Genomic DNA, 22,923 nt, shown 5'->3' with positions numbered 1-22,923 from the left:
GGCTTGTAAACCCTGGAAGGGGGAATATTTAGCTCTAAACAAATCTGTTCTGACATTAAAAGGAAATGAGTGAGAGCATTTGTGCAGGTGAGATTTTGTTGTAATGAAGGCCATTGTTAATGAAAGAGCAAAAAGATCTGTCCTTTTGTTACCTGCCACGTTTCAAGTCTGGGTGACGAGATTGTGCAGCGCGCGACACACCACCTCCTCATGGCCGAGTGCGTGCATATAACTTTAAGAACCTAAACATGTTTATTACAATTAGCATGTGAATTAATATATAAATTATTAAGATTTGTATGAATTGTATCACTTTCCCCCTTTTTCAGCTATAATGTAATAAATTTAAAACATGTGGCCTGGGACCTTTCCACAGCAACTTTAGCTGTTGTACATATGCGATGTGGGGGTTGGTTACTCAGAAACAGGCCTTTTGAAAAAATATCAATCTGTATATTGTGAGATACTCACTACAGAATATTAATGCACTTTGTTGGGCACCTGTGCACCTGTGTGGCTTCACTGCAGAAACGCAGGATTTCTGTTACTTTAACATGCTCTGTTCTTTGTTCTTCAGCGCCCAGAATGCTTGGTTTGGCGCCTTTTTGAAGGACTCGTAATAGGTCTCTAGCGTTAAGTCAGCCCTTTCTGTTCCATTCTCCAGCAGGAGTAAATCCTTTCTTCCCTCTTTGCTTCATCTCTGTCCCCGACGCCTCACTGTCCCCCCTTCTATGTATTTTCTCCTCCGTTAATGATACGAGCCGTCGCTGCACGTGGAGGTAACATGACGGCTCAAGAGAACACTGCCTTGTTGGCGCATTTGACTGTGCTCGGTTCCTATTCAGTAAGCATTGCATGGCAGCTGTCACGTGGTGCCAGCGTGTAGAAAGCCATCCTTCATTCCAGAAACCATTGTGAAGATGTGCACATCGTTACACGTTTCCCATTTCATTTTTAAATTGCCTGTTACTTGTGCTTCTGTTTTGTATGCACTTTTTCACCTTTGATCACTTACCTTCTGGTTCTGTTTCGTTTAGTAGGAAAGAAAAGGCCAGAGGACTGCTTATGTAATGACTGAGCAATTACCGTGCCCAGTGGTGGCACACTGCCGTCTGCACACACCTCGATGGGCTACTTTAACCTGATTTCATCCTCGTTTTACAAATGAGGAGGTTGAAGCCAAGAGAGGCTAAGTGATTTGTCTGATGTCACAGCTAATATACAGTCAAGACAAAGTTCAGATTCCAAATTTGTCTAACGGTAACAAGAGGAAAGATTTGGCATCAGGAGCTTGAACTCGATCACTTATGGAGGTGTTCGGTTCTCAACAAATAGCACCGACCTACATGTTGCCCATTAATATTGATTAATCCTAAAACACTTGTGGCTTTTATCAAGAGCACAGTGGTTTATTACATACAGTGAGAAATACCCAAGTGGAAGATCTGCCTGCCCTCCATCACTTCTGAAGTTAATCCCCTGATGGCTTAGAAAAGATGAGAAATATGTATAGACAGTCGCTACCAGATGTAAATGGACATATGTAATATGATCATCGTGATGGTGTGGGAGAATACATCAATAATAGTTAATAAGTTGCACTTGAAACATGTTGCCATGGATTTCTTTGTTATTTTTAAGAGGAAACTATTCAGATTCTACAATTCTCTTTTCAGACCATATTTTACATCCTTCCACGCCTTTCAGGCCTGGTTGAAGACGAATGGATTGCCATTGGTAAATTTACCAGGTTCACTGACATTCCTTCAGATGCAGGATTTCAGTGGTACCTTTCACCAACTCACCTCTGTGAACTAAAACCGGGTGACTGGGCTCAGCAGGATGTGGGTAAAGAAACGTTTTCTTTTTCTCCCCCTTGTTGACTTGGTTAGCCTTACTCGGTTCAGTTACTGAGAACAGTTGATCATACCACTTTTCACTGATGTGAAGTCGGCTCCTCCTCCACTTAGAGAAAAGACCGTGAAAAAAAATGTGCTATAACTTTGGTATTTTTAATTGCTTGGCTTCGCTAGAGAAAGCCAAGGAGAGCCTGATCTGCTTTAGTATATAAAGCTAGTAACTTCTCTTTTCTTTGAAATATTGTTGTTAATTAATAGTCACTGCTCTTCCATTATGTATTTCTGCGAAAATACAGATTTTAAAAAGGATCAGATTATAAAATCTCTTTTCTTAGCCCATTTAGGAATAAAGCAGAGCTCTTGATTCTCGTCCTTTGTGGGTCTGGCTGGACCTCACTCCTCTGTTCAGCCTTCTTTCTACTGTTTCCCCACCTTCTGTGCCACTTACTGCTTCCCTTCGGCTTCCTGAAGGACCCACATTTCCTTCGACTGCTCACCTCCTGTCCCCTCCCCTGCACAACCCAGTAACCCCTGGAAAAACCAAGGACCAAGTCTCCCACCCATCCTTGAACCCACAGCTAAGGTTCAAGGTTGTATAGCAGTGGTCTTCCATTGGCCTCACCGCTGCCGCTCCCTTGGTTCTCGTGCTGGCTCTCCCTGACCCAGAACCACCGAAGATTCTTGCAGAAAATCAGAAATGGTCTTTGTCTCCTTCTTCATAAAGCCTAAGTGGGCCTCTTCTCTTCTCATACGTGCCCTTTACGAGACATTAATTTGCTAGCTTCTTGCTATCCTGATTTTCCTCTTCCATCTGACTCTTCTCACTCCCCTTAAGGAGTTCTCCTCTTTGTCCTGTATATTTGTAGTTCTCTAAAATTTTAATGTTTTCAAGAAACCCTTGGACAACTTGTGTAAGTTGGGTCCCACCCTTAGATTTTAATTCAGTGTGTCTGGAGGAGAGTTCTAGGAATGCATTTTTTTTTAATCACTCTAGATGGTTCACTAATACATTTTAAGACATAATCACCTTAAGTTTATTTATTCCTTCAAGATTTATCGATTGCCTCCTGTGTGCTAGACATAAGGCCAAGTCCCTGCCCTCAGACAGCTTACATTCATTCCCATAGAAAAGGTACCACGAAAACAAAGCAGGGTAGAGATAGTGACAGAGGATCAAAGAGACCTTTCTCAGGAGCTGACATTGAGTAGAGACCCACGTGAAGTGAAAGTAATCAAGCTTAGATCTGGAGGAAGAGCTTTCCCAAAACAGAGGACCTCAAACAGGGAGATCTGGGGGCAGAAGATGTTGGACAGCCCCGCTGGGCGGGCTGAGCAGAGATGGAGGAGAGGACAGCATACGTGGGCAGCCGGTTTTTGTTGGGCCACAGAGCAGAGCAGGGAAACCAGGTGTCACTTGCGTGGGAAAGAAGCTATAGGAGGTCTCGGTTTGTTTTGTTTGGTGTGTGGTAATGGCCTGGTTTCCTCCTCCTGCATGCTGTCCCTGAACATTTTTAATTTCCCCAACGTGAAACCACCAGCTATGTAATGAAACTTCCCATCTTTGTCTCTGCCTGGGCTCCTTCCTGAGCCTGCTGGACATTTGCACCCAGATACACCATAACTCTTTAAACTCAACATACTTAAATTGGATTTCCCTTGCTGCCCACACTTGCCTCCTCCCTAAGCCCCTTCTGTCAGTGGTGCCACTCGATCATCACGAAGTCATTCTTTTCTCCCGTGCTGCATTCATCTGTTACCAAATCGGGGTGATTCTGCCTCCTGGATCTGGCTGCTTCTGCTCTTGCCTTGCCTTAATTTAGACCGTCTTTGTCTTTGCCAGGACTGGTGCAAAGGCCCCAACTTATCCTCACCTCACTTTTAAGAGGGATTTTTCCTAAAACACAAAACCAGTACTGTTATCCCCCTTCTTAAGACCTTTAATGGCTCCTATCTGTAGAGTAAGTTCTTTATCATTCTGTACAAGTCTTTCATGATCTTTTTATGGTCTGAGCCATCCTGTTCCATCCACAGCATGCTGTGAGCTGTACCAGAGTTCTGCCGCTGCCCGGGTCATTGTCCTCCTATGCCCTGTGCTTGTGCACACACTTTCCCTACAGTCTGCACTGCCCTTCCACACTCACTGTTTGCAGACTCCTCCCAGAGCCCTCCTGGGTCTGTCTTTCTGTCCATCCCTCCCTCCCCGAGACATTACATACCCTCACTATAGTACCGTGTTCTGGTATATGCATGTCTCCTCCATCCTGGTAGACTAAGTGCCCCTTGATGGCTCAGTCAACAGTCTGGAGTAGAGCCATTGAGGAAAAGCCTGGAAGGCTCAGAAGACTGCATTAGACAGGTTAATAACATTCTGTGTACTTGCTGCACTGGTTAAGAGATAACTGCTTCAGAGAATATCGTTCATTTTAGGAAAGTTTCCCAAGTACATGTAAAGTAATTTAGGATAAAGACTGTGCATATTTGTTTTCAAGAAAACACTATTGTTTGTAAGATACACCATTATTTTATGGACCTCTAAGAAAAAATGCTAAAATCATACCAAACTAGAATACCCTATGGATTCTAAGATGCTTCACAGTTTGGAATATGCTAAAATGTAGACAAGTTCATCTTCTATTTCATGAAATGTTGGAGTATATTGGTTGTTAGAGTTGAATTTGAAAATTTTAAATTGCTGTTGAAAATGGCAGTTGTGTCTGAATCCAAGTAAAGTTCTTTAATGAATCTCATTCTAAATTATCATTTTAAACTCGTGTGTGTGTGTGTGTGTGTGTGTGTGTGTGTAAATAAGTAGATTTTTATATATGGTATTATTTCCTTTTCCCTCCCAGGTTCTCACTCGGGCGAAGCAGACAGCCAGTCAGAGTGGACGGATGTTCAGAAGAAGATTATCCCCTGGAAAAATAATGCCCCAGATTTAGATCTGGAGCTAGTATTTCAGGATCGTGTTGCCAAACTTGGGAAGTCCATTAGCAGACTGATTGTAGTGGCCTCGCTCATTGATAAGCCAACCAACGTAGGAGGTAAAATTACAGGTTCCCAGGGGGCTGGCTTAAAATCTTCTGATCCTGAAAATTTGTGTTCAGTCCAATGCCACTGTGCCCATTTTCCTCATTTAACCCTCCTGGGGAGCTATGCGGGGATGTGTGCCGTCGGGAGCCCGGCGGAGGGCTGCCAACAGTAACCACGGCCCGTCGTGTGCAGGGCTGTGCCGGACCTGCGAGGTGTTTGGGGCCTCGGCGCTGGTGGTGGGCAGCCTGCAGTGCGTCACAGACAAGCAGTTCCAAGGCCTCAGCGTCTCAGCAGAGCAGTGGCTGCCTTTAGTGGAGGTGGGTGGAAAGTCATTTATTAGTAAAACGCTCATTTGCCGAAATCATCTGTGGTCCTGTCTTCAAGTATCAGTCCTTTGGTAATACTTGATATCGTCCAGCCTTTAGTAGCTTAAAATAATACTCAAAGTAAAATACACTCCCCTCGGTTCCCCCGTTCCTTTTATGATCTCTCACTTTGTTGTATATTTGGAATTCTTTGTAAAATATGTCCTGTTGCAACTCAGGAGTACTTTTTATAAATATATTTGATGTTGGGAGAGGTTTTTTTAATAGAGTATAATTCCTTTTCCTTGTAAAAAGACTTAGTCTCCTGAAAATTTTTTTGAAACCTAATCTTACTCCAAGGCTGTAAATGAATAATTATTCTGCTCTTTTTAAACTCATTTTAAGGTAAAACCACCTCAGCTCATCGATTTTCTGCAACAGAAAAAAGCAGAAGGTTACACCGTCATTGGTGTGGAACAGACTGCCAAGAGTGTGGACCTGACCCAGTACAGCTTTCCAGAGAGATCTCTGCTCTTGTTGGGGTAAGAAGATTCACTTGAATCTGTCTAGAAAATGCTTTCAGAAATTTTACGATTCACTGAGACTTCTGACGTTACACCCACATCAGGAGTTTTGACTTGTAACGTTTATGGAAAGACCCCTAGTTTTTGGTTTATTTCACGTCTTTGGGATGATCAGGTGAACCTAGATCGGCCCTGTTTATTTGCCTGCTGCCACGGGCTTCACTTTGTTTTGTTAATCTCACTCTTCAGTGACATTCAGGATATCTGAGGGGAAAAATGTGTCTATTACAAGAAAACTAACCTTTCTTCTTCCATTTTTCTTCATCAGAAATGAACGTGAGGGAATTCCAGCAAATCTGATCCAACAATTGGATGTTTGTGTGGAAATTCCTCAGCAGGGCATTATCCGCTCCCTTAACGTCCACGTGAGTGGGGCTCTGCTCATTTGGGAATATACCAGACAGCAGCTGCTCAGGCATGGGGACACCGAGTCATGAACTTTGTGCCTTATCTGAGATCAGTTATCGGTGCTCTTGAAACATTGTTTAAAATTATGTGTACTAATGAAATTGATTCTGAAATTTACCAGGATAATTAGTATTTTTCTTGCCAACTTAATGCCAAAACTCTCTCATGTGCCTTAAACGTATTATTTTATGTTGTCCCCTTGAATAAATATTTTTAGCTAAATTGCATTGCTTCTTTAATAAAATATTTTAAGCAATTGTGGAAATGAAACAATGTATTTTAAGAAGAGAATTTCTTTCCTGGAAACCAGTATTGTCAGAAATGTGGACTATGATGGGAGTAAGGTGAATTACAGCAGCTGCTGCCTGAACACCACAGCCTTACATCTCCAGGGGGCATGGAGGGGGGGAAGCAAAGTCCCTGCACGGAGAGGAGTCATTAGCCTGTTGCTGCTTTGTATCTCCTATTCCCAGGGAATAAGCCAGCTTCCCTGTAGAATTCATGATGCCCAGATAATAGGTTTTAATTCCCTTTTAAAGCCATGGTATAGGCCATTATCATTCATATGAACTTTTTGGAAAACTTTCATACACTACCGTTGCTCAGAGAGTTCAGATAATAGAAATAGTCTATTCTGACAAATGTCAGTATCCACCCAAAGACGGTGAATTATTCTTTTTTTTTTTTTTTAAGATTTTATTTATTTATTCGACAGAGAGAGAGACAGCCAGCGAGAGAGGGAACACAAGCAGGGGGAGTGGGAGAGGAAGAAGCAGGCTCATAGCAGAGGAGCCTGATGTGGGGCTCGATCCCATAATGCCGGGATCACGCCGAGCCAAAGGCAGACGCTTAACGACTGCGCCACCCAGGCGCCCCGACAGTGAATTATTCTTGCACATCATCACCTAGAGTGAGAATGGAGCCCAGGAAGTCTGGTTTACCATTTCTGTTCTTCTGAGGGTGTTTTTGTTTGATACTGAGATTACTTCAGTATTGAATGTTGACCATTTATCCCCATCCCTCAATGAACTTCAACCATGTCTGGGTCCTTTTTTTTAATATTTAAATTTCAAAATCTGTTACCAGTATAATTTTTTTTCTTCTGTAGCTTTATTAAAGTAATTTTTGTTTTGCAGAAGAGTTGCAAAGATAGTGCAGTTTGCCTATGCCCTTCACCCACATGCCTCTTGCAGGATCTTACAGAACCGTGGACACGTCTCAAAACTAGGAAATTAACATTGGTAATGGTGCCGTTCACTGAACTGCAGACTACCAATCTGCCCTCTACTGAGACTTCTCGTTCTGTTCCAGGACGCTGCATCACATTAGGTGGTCAGGTCTCCTTAGTCTCTTGCGATCTCCGACACAGTCTCCATCTTTCCTCTGACACCTTCGAGGTACTGGGTAGGTATTTTGTAAACATCTCGTTATTTGGGTTTGTCTGATGCTTTCTCATGGTCAGACCACGGTCTGGTTTCCGGAAGGACCCCCCAGTGCTGATGTGCCTTTGTCATCGCATCTCAGCGTGACCTATTCCCTTGGTCGTCTGTCGAAGGCAGCGTTCACCACTTCTCAGTGAAGTTGCTATTTCTCACTTTCTGTGCTCTGTTTGTTAGAAGCCGGGTCACTAAGCCTACCTACACTCAAGGCTAGAAAATAAGCTTCACCTCTTGGAGGGAGAAGTACCAGAGCCTGCGGGCAGCTGTGAAAACTACGATGGTAATCAGTAAGTATTGTGGGGGAGATAGTTGGAGGCTATGCTGGTAACTGTGTTGAGCATGTTGCCCACTCAATCTGGTACTCGTCAGTGGCTGTTGCCTGTGGTGTTCTCAGGGTGATGGTCTGTGTTTCCTTCATTCCTGCTCCATTTGTGACTTGGGATTCTTCTGTAAGGACCACCAGTCCCTGATTCAGTCATTTGTTGAGATCAGTGTGGATGGATGGCTTGTATCCTTTTGACCTGCTCCCATCCTTCCACTTCTTTTTTCTTTTAGAACTTCCTTTCTCTCTGGCAGTTCACAGTGCTCCGGGAGCTTTCATTTTCCCCACCCCAGTTCTAGAATCCGACAGTTCTGCAAGGAGCACAGGTGCCAGATGTGCTTGCTGCTGCAGGCCCTCTCGGTGGCCAGAGCTGGCTAGTGTCTACACCCCGTGCGTGCACAAATACAATGTCTAGATGTGAAGGTGAACAGGAGCTCTTAGACGCCTCGGGCACCAGTCAGCTCCACAAGGTTAATTCTGACACTTCTTATTTTTAACTGCTTTTTCTGACTTAAACATTCTTCTCATTAGTGTACTTTGAGAGCTGCCAAACCAGAACTCTGTGAAATTTAGCAATTTTTGTAAGTTCCTTCTGTCTTAAGCCTGACCGGATCCTGTCAGAACACCATTTTTCAAAGTTACTTAGATCAGCTCCTTTCTTACCCACGCCTTCCAGTGAGTTCATGTCCTATATTTATAATAGTTAGATTCATTTATCACAGTCTACATTCTAAACAGGAATCCCTCTAAAATCCTGGCTGACCTTATTTTAATGTGTATACAAAGTCACTCTTGAGTGTACCATTCTTTGGGTTTTGATGCATGTATACTCACAAATCCACCACCAGAGTGCCACAGAAGACGCTCTCAATGCCTAAAAATTCCTTGGTGTGACCCCTTCAGAGTTGACCCCTTTCCCCATTCCCAACCACTGGTCTGTTTTCTGTACTCATTTTGCCTTTTCCAGAATCCTGTAAATGGACGCATGTAATACGTCGCCTTTTGGGTCTGGCTTCTTACACGTAGAAAAATGCACAGAAGGTTCATCCATGTTGCTGCGTGACTCACAAGTTCATTCCCTTCTTTTTGCTGAGTAGTAGTCCATTGTATAGAGGGACCAGTTCTTTCCTCTGTTGTAGGAACCTGGGTTGTTTCCAGTCTCTGGCAATTATTAAGTGAAGCTGCTGTAAACACAGGTTTTGTTTTCAGTTCATTTGGTGGAATACCTAGGACTGCGACTGCTGGGTCATAAAGTAAGCATAAGTTTAACTGTAAGAAATTCCAAACTGTTTCCCAAAGGGGTTTTACTGTTTTGCATTCTCACCAGCAGCCAATGTGTGTTCCTGTTGCCCTGCACACCCATCAGCACCTGATGCTGTCAAGCTTTTTAAATTAAGCTATCCTTTTTTTTTTTTTAAGATTTTATTTATTTGAGAGAGAGACCGCACGAGCACAAGCAGGCAGAGGGGCAGACGGAGAGAGAGAGACAGACTCACTGTTGAGCAGGGAGCCTGATGCGGGACTCGATCCCAAGACCCTGGGATCATGACCTGAGCCGAAGGCAGCCGCTTGACCAACTGAACCACCCAGGCGCCCTGAATTAAGCTATTCTAATGGGTTTTAATTTGCATCACTCTACTACTATGGAGCATCTTTTCCTAATGTATTAGTTATTCAACACTATGAATAGCTTTGTGACAGTATCTATTCACACAATTTGTCCTTTTTAAGATTTATTTGAGCAAGGAGTTTGCTTCTCCCTCGCCCCCTGCTTGTGCTCTCATATAAATAAAATCTTTTAAAAAAAAATGAGTTCTCTAATCCTTGACTACAGTATAGCTAATTAGATCTCCTCTGACTTTTAAGTATTTTATGCTTTGTAGTTCTCAGATATAGGTCCTATACATAGATTTATACCAAATATTCCTTTTATTTTTTTTAGTGCTGCTATAAATTTAATACATTTTTTATTTTAAATTCCAATTATTCCTTGCTGGTATACAGGAATAGGATTTTCTTTTGTATACTGACCTTGTTTCTTGCCATCTAAGATTCAGTTCTAGGAGCTTGTCAGTTCTTTGGGATTTTCTACAGAGAGATTATCTTTGCCACAAGTTTGTGGCAACTCTGTGTTGAGCAAGTCTTTTGGCACCGTATATTCAACAGCACCGTTTCACTTTGTGTCTCTGTCATTTCAGTAATTATAATATTTCAAACTTTTTCAATAGAAATATAATGTTAGCCACATAAGTCATTTTCAGTTTTCTAGTACCTATGTTTAAAAAAAGTAACGGGCGCCTGGGTGGCTCAGTTGGTTAAGCATCTGCTTTCCACTTAAGTCATGATCTCAGGGTCCTGGGATCGAGCCCCGGTGTTGGGCTCCCTACTCAGGGGGGAGTCTGCTTCTCCCTCTCCTTCCCCCTACTGTGCTTTCTAATAAATAAATAAAATCTTAAAAAAAAAAATGCCAGTCTTCTGAACACATGAATAAGAAAGTGAAACAGCCTTATCACTGGTACAGAGAAAATGTTAGTGCTCTGGATAGATCAAACCAGCTACAGCATTCCCTGAAGCCAAAGCCTAATCCAGGGCAAGGCCCTCATTCTTCAATTTTAGTGAAGACGCTACAGAGGAGAAGTCCGAAGCTAGCAGAGGTTGGTTCATGAGGCTTAAGGAAGGAAGCCATCTCCTTAAAATTCAAGTGGCAGGTAAAGCAGCAAGTTACCCAGATATAAGCTAATCAGTGAGGGTGGCTACGCTCAACAGACGTTCAGTGTCGCGAAAACAGCCTTGTTCAGAAGAAGATGCCATCTAAGACTTCCACAGCTAGAGAGCAGAAGTCCATGTCTGGCTTCAAAGGACAGGCTGCCTGTCTTGTGAGGGGCTACTGCAGCCGGTGACTTTAAACAGAAGCCTGTGCTGTGTAAATGGAACAACAAAGCCTGGATGACAGCACATCTGCTTACAACATGGTTTACTGAGTATTTCTGAATATTTTAAACCCACTGTTGAGACCTACTGCTCAAAAAAAAAAAAAAAAATCCTTTTAAAATATTCCTGCCTGTTGGCGATGCCCCTGCTTAGCCACCAGCTCTGGAGACGGGCATCCAGGTTGTGGTTTTCATTCCTGCCAACCCAGCATCCATTCTGCAGCCCACGGATCAAGGAGTCATTTGGACTTTCAAGCCTTATTCTTTAAGAAATACATTTTGTAAAACTAGAGCTGCCAGAGTTAGTGGCTCTTCCAATGCATCTGGGCAGAGTAAGCCTGGAAAGGGTTCTCCATTCTAGATGCCACGAAGAACATGCGACTCACGGGAAGAGGTGAACACAACATTAACAGGAGTTTGGAATAAGTGGGTTCCAACCTCCATGGATGACTTTGAGGAGTTCTGGACTTCAGTAGGGGAAGTCCCTGTGGATGTGGTGGAAACAACAAGAGAACTGGAATTAGAAGTGGAGCCTGAAGATGGGAGTGAGTTCGTACCCTCTCATGATCAGACTCAAAGGGCCGAGTTATTCCTTATGGATGAGCAGAGAGTGGTTTCTTGAGATGGAATCTACTGGTGAGGATGCTGTGAAGATGGCTGAAATGGCAGCAAAGGCTTTAGACTACGACATAAGCTCAGTTGCTAAAGCAGCAGCAGGGTCTAAGAACACTGACTCCAACTTCGAAACAAGTTCCGTGGATAAAATGCTGTCAAGGAACATAAGGTGTTAGGAGAAATCACTTGTGAGAGGAAGAGTCAATCTGTGGCAAACTTCATTAAAGAAGAGACCGCAGCCGCCCAGCCTGAGCCGCCATCCACACCAAGACAGGACCCTCCACCAGCAAAAGAAGTCCCGCTTGCTGAAAGCTCAGATGATGGTCAGCACTTTTGCTTAGAATGCTGCTGCACACTTAAGACCTCAGCAGCGTACACGTAACTTTTACATACCCTGAGAAATACCAGACTCATCGGACTTGCTTAACTGTGGGATCTGCTTCATTGCAGTGGTCGGGAACCGAACCTACACTCTCTCCAAGGTACGCCTGTATTTAGATCTGTAAGATACACCCACAACTCCAACCAAAACAAAAAAAACCATGGATTTTTATAATTGGCTTTAATTTTTCTTAAAATATAGCTTTCTTACTAAATTAAAACTTAGCATCTCTCATACCATTTCGATTCTTCATAGTTTGATGGAATCTTGTTACTTGATTATTTTAAAGAGTTGTTTATGTGGACCGAGTCGTGCAGTTCACCACGACTGATTCAAACCACTACTGTCCCATAGTCAGTGGAGCATTTCTGCAGGTTCAAAAAGAATAATTTCAAATTTCTGAAAAGTTCAGGAGCAGCCTAGGACTTCGCAGTTGTTTTTGATGGTTGGAACTGTCCTGCTTCAAATTTTTCTTTGAACTTTAAGTAGTCTCTTCTTTTATCAAAATATTTTATCTGTTGAGAAAAAAGTGTTTGAAATAAGGGCAAGTTTTGCAGCTTAAACAAAAGCACAGATTTAAATGTAACAAATTATTCAACCTAAGTTAAGTGGCGTAAGTGATTTGTATTCTACAGTCATTCTGCATCAAGGTATACGACGTGTAACAGTCTGCAAAGACCCTTTTTGGGTTATAGATCCTGTTGAGAATTCAGGTAGCCCATGTGCCTTCTCGGGATATGTCCCTGTGCTTGCCGTGTGGGCTCAGAGTTTGCAGGCCATAAAACTTCATGACTTAAAGACATTGTACAAGTTTTTCTTTTCAACTGTAAGTTCAATAAGTTTTGGAGTTCATCAGCCATGATGAAGTTTATCTCATCCAGAAACACATACTTGGGACAGATGGTTAAAAATTATATTTATAAACTGAGTGGATAAAACTTTAATAAAGACTTCATCTTATTTATATGCTTCTCTTGCCATAGGGAATTTGAAGTATCTTAAAGCCCCATATCCTGAAACAGTAAAATTACAGTAGAAAATCAATGTCACAAACAGTCACACTGTCTACATCTGAGCTGCTTTGCAGACAAGGCCACGGCAGGACACACACACTGTCACCGACAGGATAAAAAACACTAGTTGTTTTGTTAAAAGCTTTTCTTAGGATTTAATTCTTGCTCAGCGGAGCCTAAGTGAAAAGTAGATGGAGAATGTACGCGTCTGTCTCAAGCTGGCATGAGACACAGATAAGCCGGGTGCATTTCTCCCTGGGCTATGACAGCCAAGGAATGTCCTAACAGTCCCCTCTGAGGGACCACAACTTTCTTACCAAGAAACCTTGTCCTCTAAAACCACAGACTATCAGAAACTTGCTCTTTAAGGTTACAGCAATAAAAATGGAACATTCTACCTCTGCCCGGAGGATCTCAGGCAATCTAACAAAAGCAGCAGCCTTGATTTCCAGCCCAGGAGCAGGATCTCAAAAAAGGGATTTCCGAACGTGACATTCATGTTTAAGAAACTAGGACCCTGGGTCCCTTCTCAGTCCAGAGCTGACGATGACCTGTTTAGTTACAGCCCTGCTTTGATCTTATCAAAGCACAGCTTCATTTCACTTTTACCTGACTTCCACCCTGCCCCTAAATCCTCGGATGACCCCTTCCCTGTGCCTGGTGGGGTGCCCGCAGCTCCTCTGGTGCAGTCTCCCCAGTTACCGGGCTGCAGATTTACCCCCAGTGGCTGGGATGCGTGTTCTGCGTAAAAGATATCACAGAAAGAAGTGGACAGTGTCCGGACATTTGTGACGGATCCCATCACACGGCCACCTGCCTGACCGACCACTCCCTGTAGATGTCCTACTAGCCCACTGGTCCCAGATCGGCCGGAACCAAGTTCTTCAAGCTCGTGTCTCCTCTGATACTTCCTTCAGCGTACGCACCGCCATCCACCTAAACCCTTCGGTCCCACTCCCTCTTGTCGCTGTCCTAGAGCCCCTCATCTCTCACTCGGATTATGGTAACAGGACTTGAACTGGCTTCTCTACCCTCCTTAATCCATCGGTCACACCGCTGCCAAGTATGATCTTCTCAAAACCCACATCTGGCGGTGTCCCTCGCTGGAGGGTCTTGCCAGGCATCCCTACAGACTGTAAGGTGACATCCAGACTCCTCAGCAAGACACACAAGGCCATTCATGGCTTAATCTCTGCCCATTTGTCCGTCCTCTCTGAATCGGCCACCGGCCCCGGAAATGCTGGCCCACCCGGAGCTGCTCCGTTCCCAGATGTGTTTAGTTCCCGTGCGCCCGTGCTTCCCTGCCTCTGTGTGGACCGCACTCCACCTGAACGCTCTCCACCCCAGCCTTCCCTCCTCGGTTAGCAGTCGGGGGTCCTCAACACGGGGCTCGCGCTCCCCCCTCCAGGCTCACGAGCTCGTGAGCACTTACGGAGGGCTGTGTACACGGGACGCCAGCAGCCTCCGGGCTGTTACGGGACATGCGGGACAGCAGCGCCAACACCAGAACGCTGGGAGTTCTGAAACACTTCCAAGGTTTATATGCAAAAGACAGTATGAAATTGATACTGGGATCAAGTCTTTTGGATGATGCTGGAATGAATGATGGACCTCATCCCTGCTCCTTCCTCAGCGACGAACCAACAGGAGACTTTCAACAGGCCCGTCACGCAGGTTAGGCTGATGAGCGCCATCAAAGCAGCAAAGCGCCAAGAAGAGTCACTGTTCCAGTGACACCTGGTGTTTTAGTTGCAGGGCATCCTTACTACGTAACACAGCCGTATTTACTGCTTCACGGCTTAGCTGATCTTGAACAAAGTATTTCACGTGAGCCTTAGTTCCCACTGTGTAAAACAGACACACAAGTACTCAGGAGACGAAATGAAAGCCAATAAAAATGCCTCACACAGAACGGACCCAAATGAGCCTCTCTTTTCTGACCCCCTTCCCCCATATGCCTCCCCACCTTCTCACACACGGCTCTGGAACAATCTTTCCATTTCTAGTCTGTGGCTACTAAGACTTCAGGCAATCCCTGAGCAGAGCACACAGGTGAGGAGGGAGCAGGCTGAGAGCGCGCGGCCCTGCGGGAGAACACAAGTAAACACGACACAACAATGTCAAATGCTGAAGTCAACTGGAATATTCTGCTATAGCTCCCCGCTCCCTCCTCTGTTGGGGTCAGCTAGAGCTTTGCAGCCTGCGTTCCCTTCTCCACCAGGACTCCTGTCCTAATGCTTGGGTGGCTCCAGTGTCCACGTGGTCAGTCCTTCCGTAGCCCACGCCTCTCAGCTCCCTGACTTCTGCAGTCATCTTATCCTCCAACCGTCTTAATCCCAGGATCAAAGCCTAGGCCTTGGCCTTACCAATAAATACACCTTTTCCATAATCCCAATTCTGAGCAGCCCATTCTCCAGGCCCCGCACCTTCCCTTTCTCTACAGGACCCTGACGCTGCCAACCTGAGCCCACCACGTTTTCACAGCCTCACTCTCGTATCCTCACAGCTCTCCTTCCTGTCAAACTCACAACTCTCCACTGGCTTCCCGTAGCACTCAGAGCGAACGCCACCACCCCTGGCCTCCCATCCCCTCCCTGGCGCGAACATCTACTACTCTCTCCTTGCTGCTCCTTAAACACACTGGACCTGCCCCCACTGCATGGCTGTTGTGTTGTCCCACTTCCCTCCTGAGGACGCTCAACCAGTCAGACCTGCAGTGAGGCCCTGGGCTCTGGGGCTGTGTCCGTGCTGGTGTCTTTCACTGAGGTTAGGAGCATGGGAGGAGAGGCCTGCTGGGTACAGGGTGGGGCAGAGTTCAGACCTGTGTGTGCAGAGGTCATGGGGGTCTTATGAACATCTAACCCTACTGACACAGCTCAACAGGTGCCTCTGGAGTTGGAGAAAGGGCCTGGCTAGAGCTGCAGACTAGGCATCAACACCTGAGACCAGAATGCCTTGGGAGAGCGAACAGCACAGAAGAGCGCCGGCATTACCAGCTGCACAGGGAAGCTCTCTAACAGGCGTCGCTGCTAGCCGAGCAGGAGGAAAGCTGGGGGCGGAATCATACACGCACCCAAGGAGATAGGGCTTTTATATTTAAGTAGACTACAGTTATGACTAAGTTTCTAGAACACCATGAGGCTTGTGCAGGCTATTTTCATGGATCCTTTTCTTGCACCACAGGCAAAGGAAGGAGGATAGGGAAAAGGGAAAAGCATGGGGTCCAGACTTACTCCCAAGCTCAAATCCAGGCTCTGCACTTACAGGTGACTTCATTTCAATGTGCCCATGTCCTTGTCTGCAAAACTAGGTGACAGTTCTTTGAGAACAGTGGAGGGCACATGTGAAGTGCTCGGAGCACATAGTCCGTAAATGAGCTATGAGCAGGACGCAGCAGCCTGGAGAGCGGGCTGGCCCCTGGGGCACGGCACTCAGCCAGTGTGGAATGGGAGGAGAAGGGACAGAATAAAGCAGCAACAGGGCTGGCTGTAGACAACCCTTCATGATGCAGAGAACAGAAGCTGCCCTGAAAGAAGGGGAGGGGGAGGGTCTGCCAATCACCAGGCTGGAGAGAAAGCCGTGGGTTTCCGAGGAGAGGTAGAGAGAGAGGATAAAAACAGGAAAGAAGTGTGTGTGTGTGAGAGAGGATAAAAACAGGAAAGAAGTGTGACTTTCCAAAGGAGCTAAGACAGGGATTCCCAGCCATGGTTACCGGAATCACCTGTAGAGCCAGAGCCGGGTCCTACTGTGAGACATTTAGTAAACCTGAGGTGAGGTCTGGGACATGGCTCTTTAAAAAGTCTCCATCTGATTATGATGCGTCACCTGAGAGGAATCATGGCAAGGCTGTCAAAAGACATGTCTCACAGGGACAAAATTCTCCTGAGAAAACGTGGGGGTGGGGTGAGAGGAGAACCCACCAAGGCCCCGGCCCCCAGAGCTCCTGTCCTGTTCTCAGCTCCACCCTGCCCTCAGTGACCACAGGGCCAGCGAGCCCAGTGAGAAGGGGACAGCACAGGCAGTAAAGATATCAGGGCCCTCAAGGACTCAGGTCTGCCTCAGCCCAAGCTCCCACATTCTCCACCTACTTCTTAAAATCAGGAGTTGTTCTTGGTGCAGCAATCCTAATGGGAAAACCAGGGATGTATAACACTTTTTGCCTAAATCGTTACTCAATCCAGTCACAAAACCCCGCACTGATCATGTTTCTATTTATGTCAAGTTAGACATCGAGTCTTCATAGGAATCCCATGAGATAGGTTGCATTATGCTGGTTTTACAGGTGAGTTCATCTAACGCGTATTCTCCTAACTGCATTCACTCCCAGCCCAGCCCTCCAGTATGACCCCCACCCTTCTAGTGGGCTCCTGCACACGTCCGGCTCCTCATCTAAAAATGTGGGGTGTGACAGGGAAGACCCTAAACCATGTCCTCAGATGAGCTGTTCTCTCACCTGTGTGGTATGCTTTGTCACAGCACGATGGAGTGGAAAAGCACAGGCAGATTCAGGTACAACTCTTACATCCGCCAGCTGGGCCTGACTTAGAATTAGTTCTGCCACTTACCAATACTGAGCAAGTTATTTCAATGCCTTGACCTTCAGATGCCTCCTCCCGAAACAGAGCAAACCACCCATCTGAGAGGATACTGATAAAGGAGCGTCAAGCACTTAGGACAATTTACTGAGCTCAATGTTAGTGCCCTTTTCCAGCCCACTCCCACACTAAGGACTGGCAGCACAAGGACAGGCAGCACACAGCAGGAAAACGGTCAGGCATTCCGGGCAGCTGGTGACAGAACCCATCATCGGGACTTCCTCAGCCATTCTCATATTTTAGGTAAATGACCATATGATTTTGGGTGGGCAACAAGGAATGCCTTATTTCTGATAGTAGTTCTAGGCCAGTGAATTTGCCAACTCTTCCCCAAGATTAAATATTGTTCTTAAGATCCTGGAGAAATCTACCAACTTAGTGGGTTGGAATTTTTGGTTACGGTTTATAGGTTTGTTTTCAGTGATCTTTAAAGTGTCAGGTGACCTTTCCCATGTCTGCCTGACATAAGAACATAAAACAAGTCTGGATTACCAGGCAGGGGTTTCTCTAATGCTCACACAAACTAGATTTGACTTGCCTCAGACGGCGCTTCATCTCAGAGCCTGCCACACACACTGTAAGCTCTATGCATTTTAACAGCCAACAGAAACCCATCGAGTATGCCTTACCCACTGCTGGGGACAACTGGATTCAAAAGAGCTTCTTAACTTCTTGCACTGAGAAGCGTCCTCTGTGTTCTCATCTAAACACTTCCAGTACTCATCCCGGGCTCCCCAGCAAGCCTGCCTTTCTTTCATAGAGGGGGCTGCCATTCCTAGCGGGCTCAAGCTGTGGGCCAAAATAAAATTTAAGGTTAACGAGGAACTTGTTGTTTCAGAGAAGGCAAGGCACTAACACTGTCATTCCTTCCCACCCCCTCTTTCTAAAGTTCTACCTCGGGATTTTAACGATACCGTAAGAGAGCACTCGCTTTTGAAGCTTATCTCCTACACTATGAAACTGGGCACCCAGCGGGGTGGCGGCTTGGTCTCAGGAAGCCCGAGTTAGAACTACGGTTTTCAGGGCGCCTGGGTGGCACAGCGGTTAAGCATCTGCCTTCGGCTCAGGGCGTGATCCCAATGTTCTGGGATCGAGCCCCACATCAGGCTCCTCCGCTGTGAGCCTGCTTCTTCCTCTCCCACTCCCCCTGCTTGTGTTCCCTCTCTCCCTGGCTGTCGAATAAATAAATAAAATCTTTAAAAAAAAAAAAAAAAAAAGAACTACGGTTCTCTCACAGCCCACTCAGAGTAGCTCATTCATCCTCTCGAGCTTGTCTCCCCAGCTGTACAACGGGGGGAGCAGTGCCCATTTTACAAAGTTGCCTTTCCAACCAAACTGCTGTACAAATAAACGCACGGAGTCAAAGTGACGTGGCAGGGCCAGGAGTGCTACTGAGTTTCGCAGAAGAGGAGCCCGAGGCGTGCGAAGTCGCCCGGTCCACCTTCCACCACGCACGCATGCACGCCCGCCGGGACCCACCCGCAAGCTGACCTCTCGCCCGCCCGGGATCAGGTTCCCCTCCGCGCCGACGAGAGGAAAGGGTCATGAAACCCAACACACGAGGGGGGGGGGAGGGCCCGGTGCCGAGTCCTGGTGCCCGGACGCTCGCATCGCCCGCGGGGGTTTAAGCAGTGTATAACTCACCACCCCAAGGAAGCACTTCACAGAGCGAATCCGCCCGTCTGCTTGGAATGACCCTTACGGCATCCCGTTCACCCTTCAAGGAGGCGGGACTTCCGGCTCCGCTCTCTGACCTATTGCAGCGACTTCCTTCCGGACTTCCTGGGCGGGTGGGGGAAGCTGGGCCTGGGAGTGTGGAGGTGAAGAGTGGGTGGGACTCTCGTCAATGCTCAGAGCGGCCTCAACCTTATTGGTGGGTCCATGCCTCTTTCCCGGAGGCTGTTAACAACTGTGAGGGACTGTGCTCCTTACGTGAATCTAAATTTCTATGCATATCTCACCCCGCACCGCCCGGGAGGCTTGCCTTTCGAGCCCTGAGGGACAGGGCGGTTTGAAGTGGAAATTGCAGCGGAGGGATGAGAGCTAGACAAAGTGTTAAAGATGACAGCTTAACTCCAAGCTTCCTAGATAGAGATAGGCAGAGAGGGAGAGGAAGAAAGATGGGGAGAGGGAGAGAGATTGGGGGGGGGGGGTTAAAAGGAGTGGGAGTGGGGTAGAGGGAGGAGTGAGGGACAGACACAAGACCCAGGAAATTTGGCAAATAAGTGAACCAAGCTGCGAACCCGAGGCTTTGCGATCCCGAGGCTTTGAGATCCCAAGTCCCCTGGTCGAGATTTCATCCTGGTATATTTCTCAGCATCATCACCTTACCTTGAACGCTTGCAGCTTGCTTCCGTGGATGGAAAATGTCCTTTTAGTTGGTATTTGGAGACATCTAGTGAAAGCGAATGTGAAAGCAAAGTTCCATTCTGCTTAGAGTGATAGTTAAAATGTGAGCCCAATTAGTTTACAGATAGGATCTGTGGACTTGATCCGAAATTTGTGGGAGGTAATTCAAATTGGTCAGGAGAAGGGAGAAACTAAATATTTGCATTTTTGTTTTAATCTTACTCGTGGCTCTTTTTTTACTCCCAAAAAACACCAAGGTATTTTTAAAAAGGAATGAAAAGAGCTGCTCCAGATATTTTGAAAGGATGTTATCTCTAATATATAAACAAGTTAATATGAGCAGAATCTTTAAAAGCATGTTTATGGATAAAGACCAGTCATCTGGTGTCTGGTTCTCTTAACAGATTCCATGTGCATCATCTAGTCCTGTTGAAGTTCTAAAGTGCTTATAAAACACAGGAGCAATGTACAGCTCTGCCATCAGTGCTGGTGTTTGATCCTTTCCAAATTAACTTTATGCAGGTTTTCAGAGTGGCTATGTGAAGCTTAGTACCACCAAACACATGTTCTACAATATGGGCAGTATTTCTGTAAGTTAGTGGACTCTATAAGATAGCAGAATGCTTTATCTTTACCAGAGCTGTTCATTTCTTTTACATGGGCAGTTTATATAAAGATAATATTTCTAAGTATGACGGATGAGATATAAAGAGGATGAAAAGAAAGAGTCCTGGATGACTTCAGAGTTGAAAAAAGAAATACATTTAAAATTTTAAGTTTATACATACTTAATGATAAATATAAAAAATAAAGTGAAACTTGACTGAATTATAAAGAAGAAAGTATACTCAGGTTACTTTAATAAGCCTTTCTCAGTGATTTTTAAGACAAAGGAAAAATCAATAAGGATATAGAAAAGTTGAATAACATGATTGATAAACTAACCTAATGAATATACAGAATGTAACCAAAATTAGCATATACATTTTTTTAAAGCAAACATAGCACCGTCCCCAAATCAACCACATACTTAGCTGTAAAGCAACTCTCAACAAATTTTAAAGATTGAAATCATTCAGCACATGTTTTTTGACCATTATGCAATTAAGCTAGAAATCAATAAAGAATTATAACAAATCTATATAAACCGTAGTCAGAGGAGTCATAATGATATTAAGAATATATTTTGAGCTGAACAATAAAATAGCAGTGCCTGTGGGATGCAGCTAAAACAGGACTTAGAGGAAAATTTATAGGCAGAAGTATATTAGAAAAGAGATTAAAAAGTCTTTAGCTAAACATCCCTTTTCAAGACGTCACAAAAACGAAAGCAAAATTAAAGAAAGTAAAATGGGGGCGCCTGGGTGGCACAGCGGTTAAGCGTCTGCCTTCGGCTCAGGGCGTGATCCCAGCCTTATGGGATCGAGCCCCACATCAGGCTCCTCCACTATGAGCCTGCTTCTTCCTCTCCCACTCCCCCTGCTTGTGTTCCCTCTCTCGCTGGCTGTCTCTAATAAATAAATCTTTAAAAAAAAAAAAAAGAAAGTAAAATGACAGAAATTATATTAACAGCAGGAATTAATGAAATAGGAAACAAAAGTAATGTGCCAGAGACTATCTGTACTGGCTCAGGAGAGCCAGTTGTGCATACCTCTCCCCTACTACATGGCCACTAACATCAAATTAGTGGCTTAAAATTGTCCTTGATGATAGTATTCACTCCATGGAAATCAACAAACAGGCTTGTGTTTTGCTATGTTCGGAGCCAATCCACTAGCTGACGGCTGCATACAATGGATTAAAAATCCAAAAGTTGATTTTTTTTTTTTAGAAAACACTAATAAATTGACAAATATCTGTTAGTATTGACCAATACAAAGAGAGATGTTAACCTATACCAGTAATGAAAACTATAGATATCAAAAAAGTTAGGACATCTTACAAACAATTTCAAGAAAAACACAACTGGCTGATTCAGGAGTAGAAAATATGAATCTTCCTAAGCCATAATTTAAATGAGTAGTAAAGAATCTTCACATGCAAATTCCAGGTCCACAGCTCCACGAGGAAGGTCCTCTGAAATTTGAAATAATTCCATCCTTACTGTATGAGGTTGCCATAACTTCTGTACTAATTACAAAATCCCCACACTTCTGAAACACCAAACTCTTTGGAACTCATTAGGTGAAAAATGTGACCTAGTCACAAGAAGCTCTTTGTAGTCATTATTTATATATTACTGAGGTGACTAGGTATGTTTTGCTGCAGAAATAGTAATGTCTGAGTATTGGTTTTCGAGTAGAGGTGCTCTTCCAGTTCTTGTTGATAGTGTTACATATGTTCCATAGTACCTTTCCAATGTCTGAAAAAGTCTGTATTTCAAAACACATCTGGCTCCAAGAATTTCAGATAAAATGCATGGACCTACAGAAGAATGTTTTTATGACATCGGGGCCAAGAAGAATTTTTTTCTAGCCATATAGGAAAAGATCAATGAATTCAACTACATTAAAACTAAGAACTTCTGTTTACCAAACAATACCATGAAGCGAGTGGAAAAGACAAAACCACAATGTGGGAGAAGTTTGTAAAACAAAGAATTGGTACCTGGGATAAAGAACACTTAGGAATCAATAAGAAAGAGACAATGTAATTTTTACCATAGTCAAAAGGCTTAAATAGGCACAACACCAAAGAGGAGAAAGAAAGGAGCAATATCAGAAACCGCCCACATCCTTGTGAGTAACCACAGTCATGAACATTCAGATCACAGTGCAACACGATTAGACACCAACCAGACCCAAGAAACATTAAAAAGTCTGACAGTAACAAGCATGAGAAGGATGAAGCAAAAAGCATCCTCACACACAGATGGTGGTATAAATTGATACAATCACTTTGGACAACAGTGTGGCGTTATCTAGTAGAGTTAAAGATACACATTCACGATGACTCAGCAATTCTGTTCTACAGACTCACTCATGCACGTGCATCTTTGTTATAGCCAAAAACAACATACACCCCAAACTTATACCAGCGATAGAGTGGATGAACTATGGCGCAGTCATATTAGGAAATGCCACGCAGCAATG

The 22,923-nt window shown here is 44.7% G+C and overlaps 2 protein-coding genes and 1 long non-coding RNA gene across 7 annotated transcripts in view; 2 read left to right on the top strand and 1 right to left on the bottom strand.

The window, feature by feature from the left end:
* Window positions 1-6,408, top strand: part of TARBP1 (TAR (HIV-1) RNA binding protein 1) — an 85,274-nt gene extending 78,866 nt beyond the window's left edge. For both annotated transcript variants that reach the window (XM_044386052.3, XM_026504147.4), the window contains exons 26-30: window positions 1,677-1,848; window positions 4,709-4,900; window positions 5,082-5,206; window positions 5,600-5,736; window positions 6,047-6,408. In XM_044386052.3, the coding sequence (XP_044241987.2) occupies window positions 1,677-1,848; window positions 4,709-4,900; window positions 5,082-5,206; window positions 5,600-5,736; window positions 6,047-6,215 (795 nt within the window). In that variant the 3' untranslated portion in view covers window positions 6,216-6,408. The remainder of the gene's footprint in view (window positions 1-1,676; window positions 1,849-4,708; window positions 4,901-5,081; window positions 5,207-5,599; window positions 5,737-6,046) is intronic.
* A 496-nt stretch (window positions 6,409-6,904) lies between these two features.
* LOC130542991 (uncharacterized) lies at window positions 6,905-14,799 on the top strand. The gene is made up of 2 exons (XR_008957968.1): window positions 6,905-7,912; window positions 9,367-14,799. It is a non-coding gene; the product is annotated as an uncharacterized LOC130542991 (long non-coding RNA).
* Window positions 7,278-19,240, bottom strand: LOC113259016 (cytochrome c oxidase assembly factor 6 homolog). Of its 4 annotated transcripts, none has more exons than XM_026504152.4 (3): window positions 19,127-19,240; window positions 18,112-18,271; window positions 7,278-12,389 (listed from the first exon to the last, which is right to left on the bottom strand). In XM_026504152.4, the coding sequence occupies exons 2-3, from the start codon at window positions 18,253-18,255 to the stop codon at window positions 12,294-12,296; spliced, it is 240 nt and encodes a 79-aa protein (XP_026359937.1). In that variant the 5' UTR covers window positions 18,256-18,271; window positions 19,127-19,240; the 3' UTR covers window positions 7,278-12,293. The 4 variants fall into 4 exon arrangements, with proteins under 4 accessions (XP_026359937.1, XP_026359939.1, XP_026359938.1 ...); XM_026504154.4 differs by lacking the exon at window positions 19,127-19,240 and adding an exon at window positions 18,962-19,115; XM_026504153.4 differs by lacking the exon at window positions 19,127-19,240 and adding an exon at window positions 18,974-19,115.
* Between the last annotated feature and the right edge of the window lie 3,683 nt (window positions 19,241-22,923).

This window comes from Ursus arctos, unplaced genomic scaffold (genome assembly GCF_023065955.2).
Source record: "Ursus arctos isolate Adak ecotype North America unplaced genomic scaffold, UrsArc2.0 scaffold_7, whole genome shotgun sequence".
NCBI classification, from domain to species: Eukaryota; Metazoa; Chordata; class Mammalia; order Carnivora; family Ursidae; genus Ursus; species Ursus arctos.
This window is presented reverse-complemented; position numbering and strand designations above follow the sequence as displayed.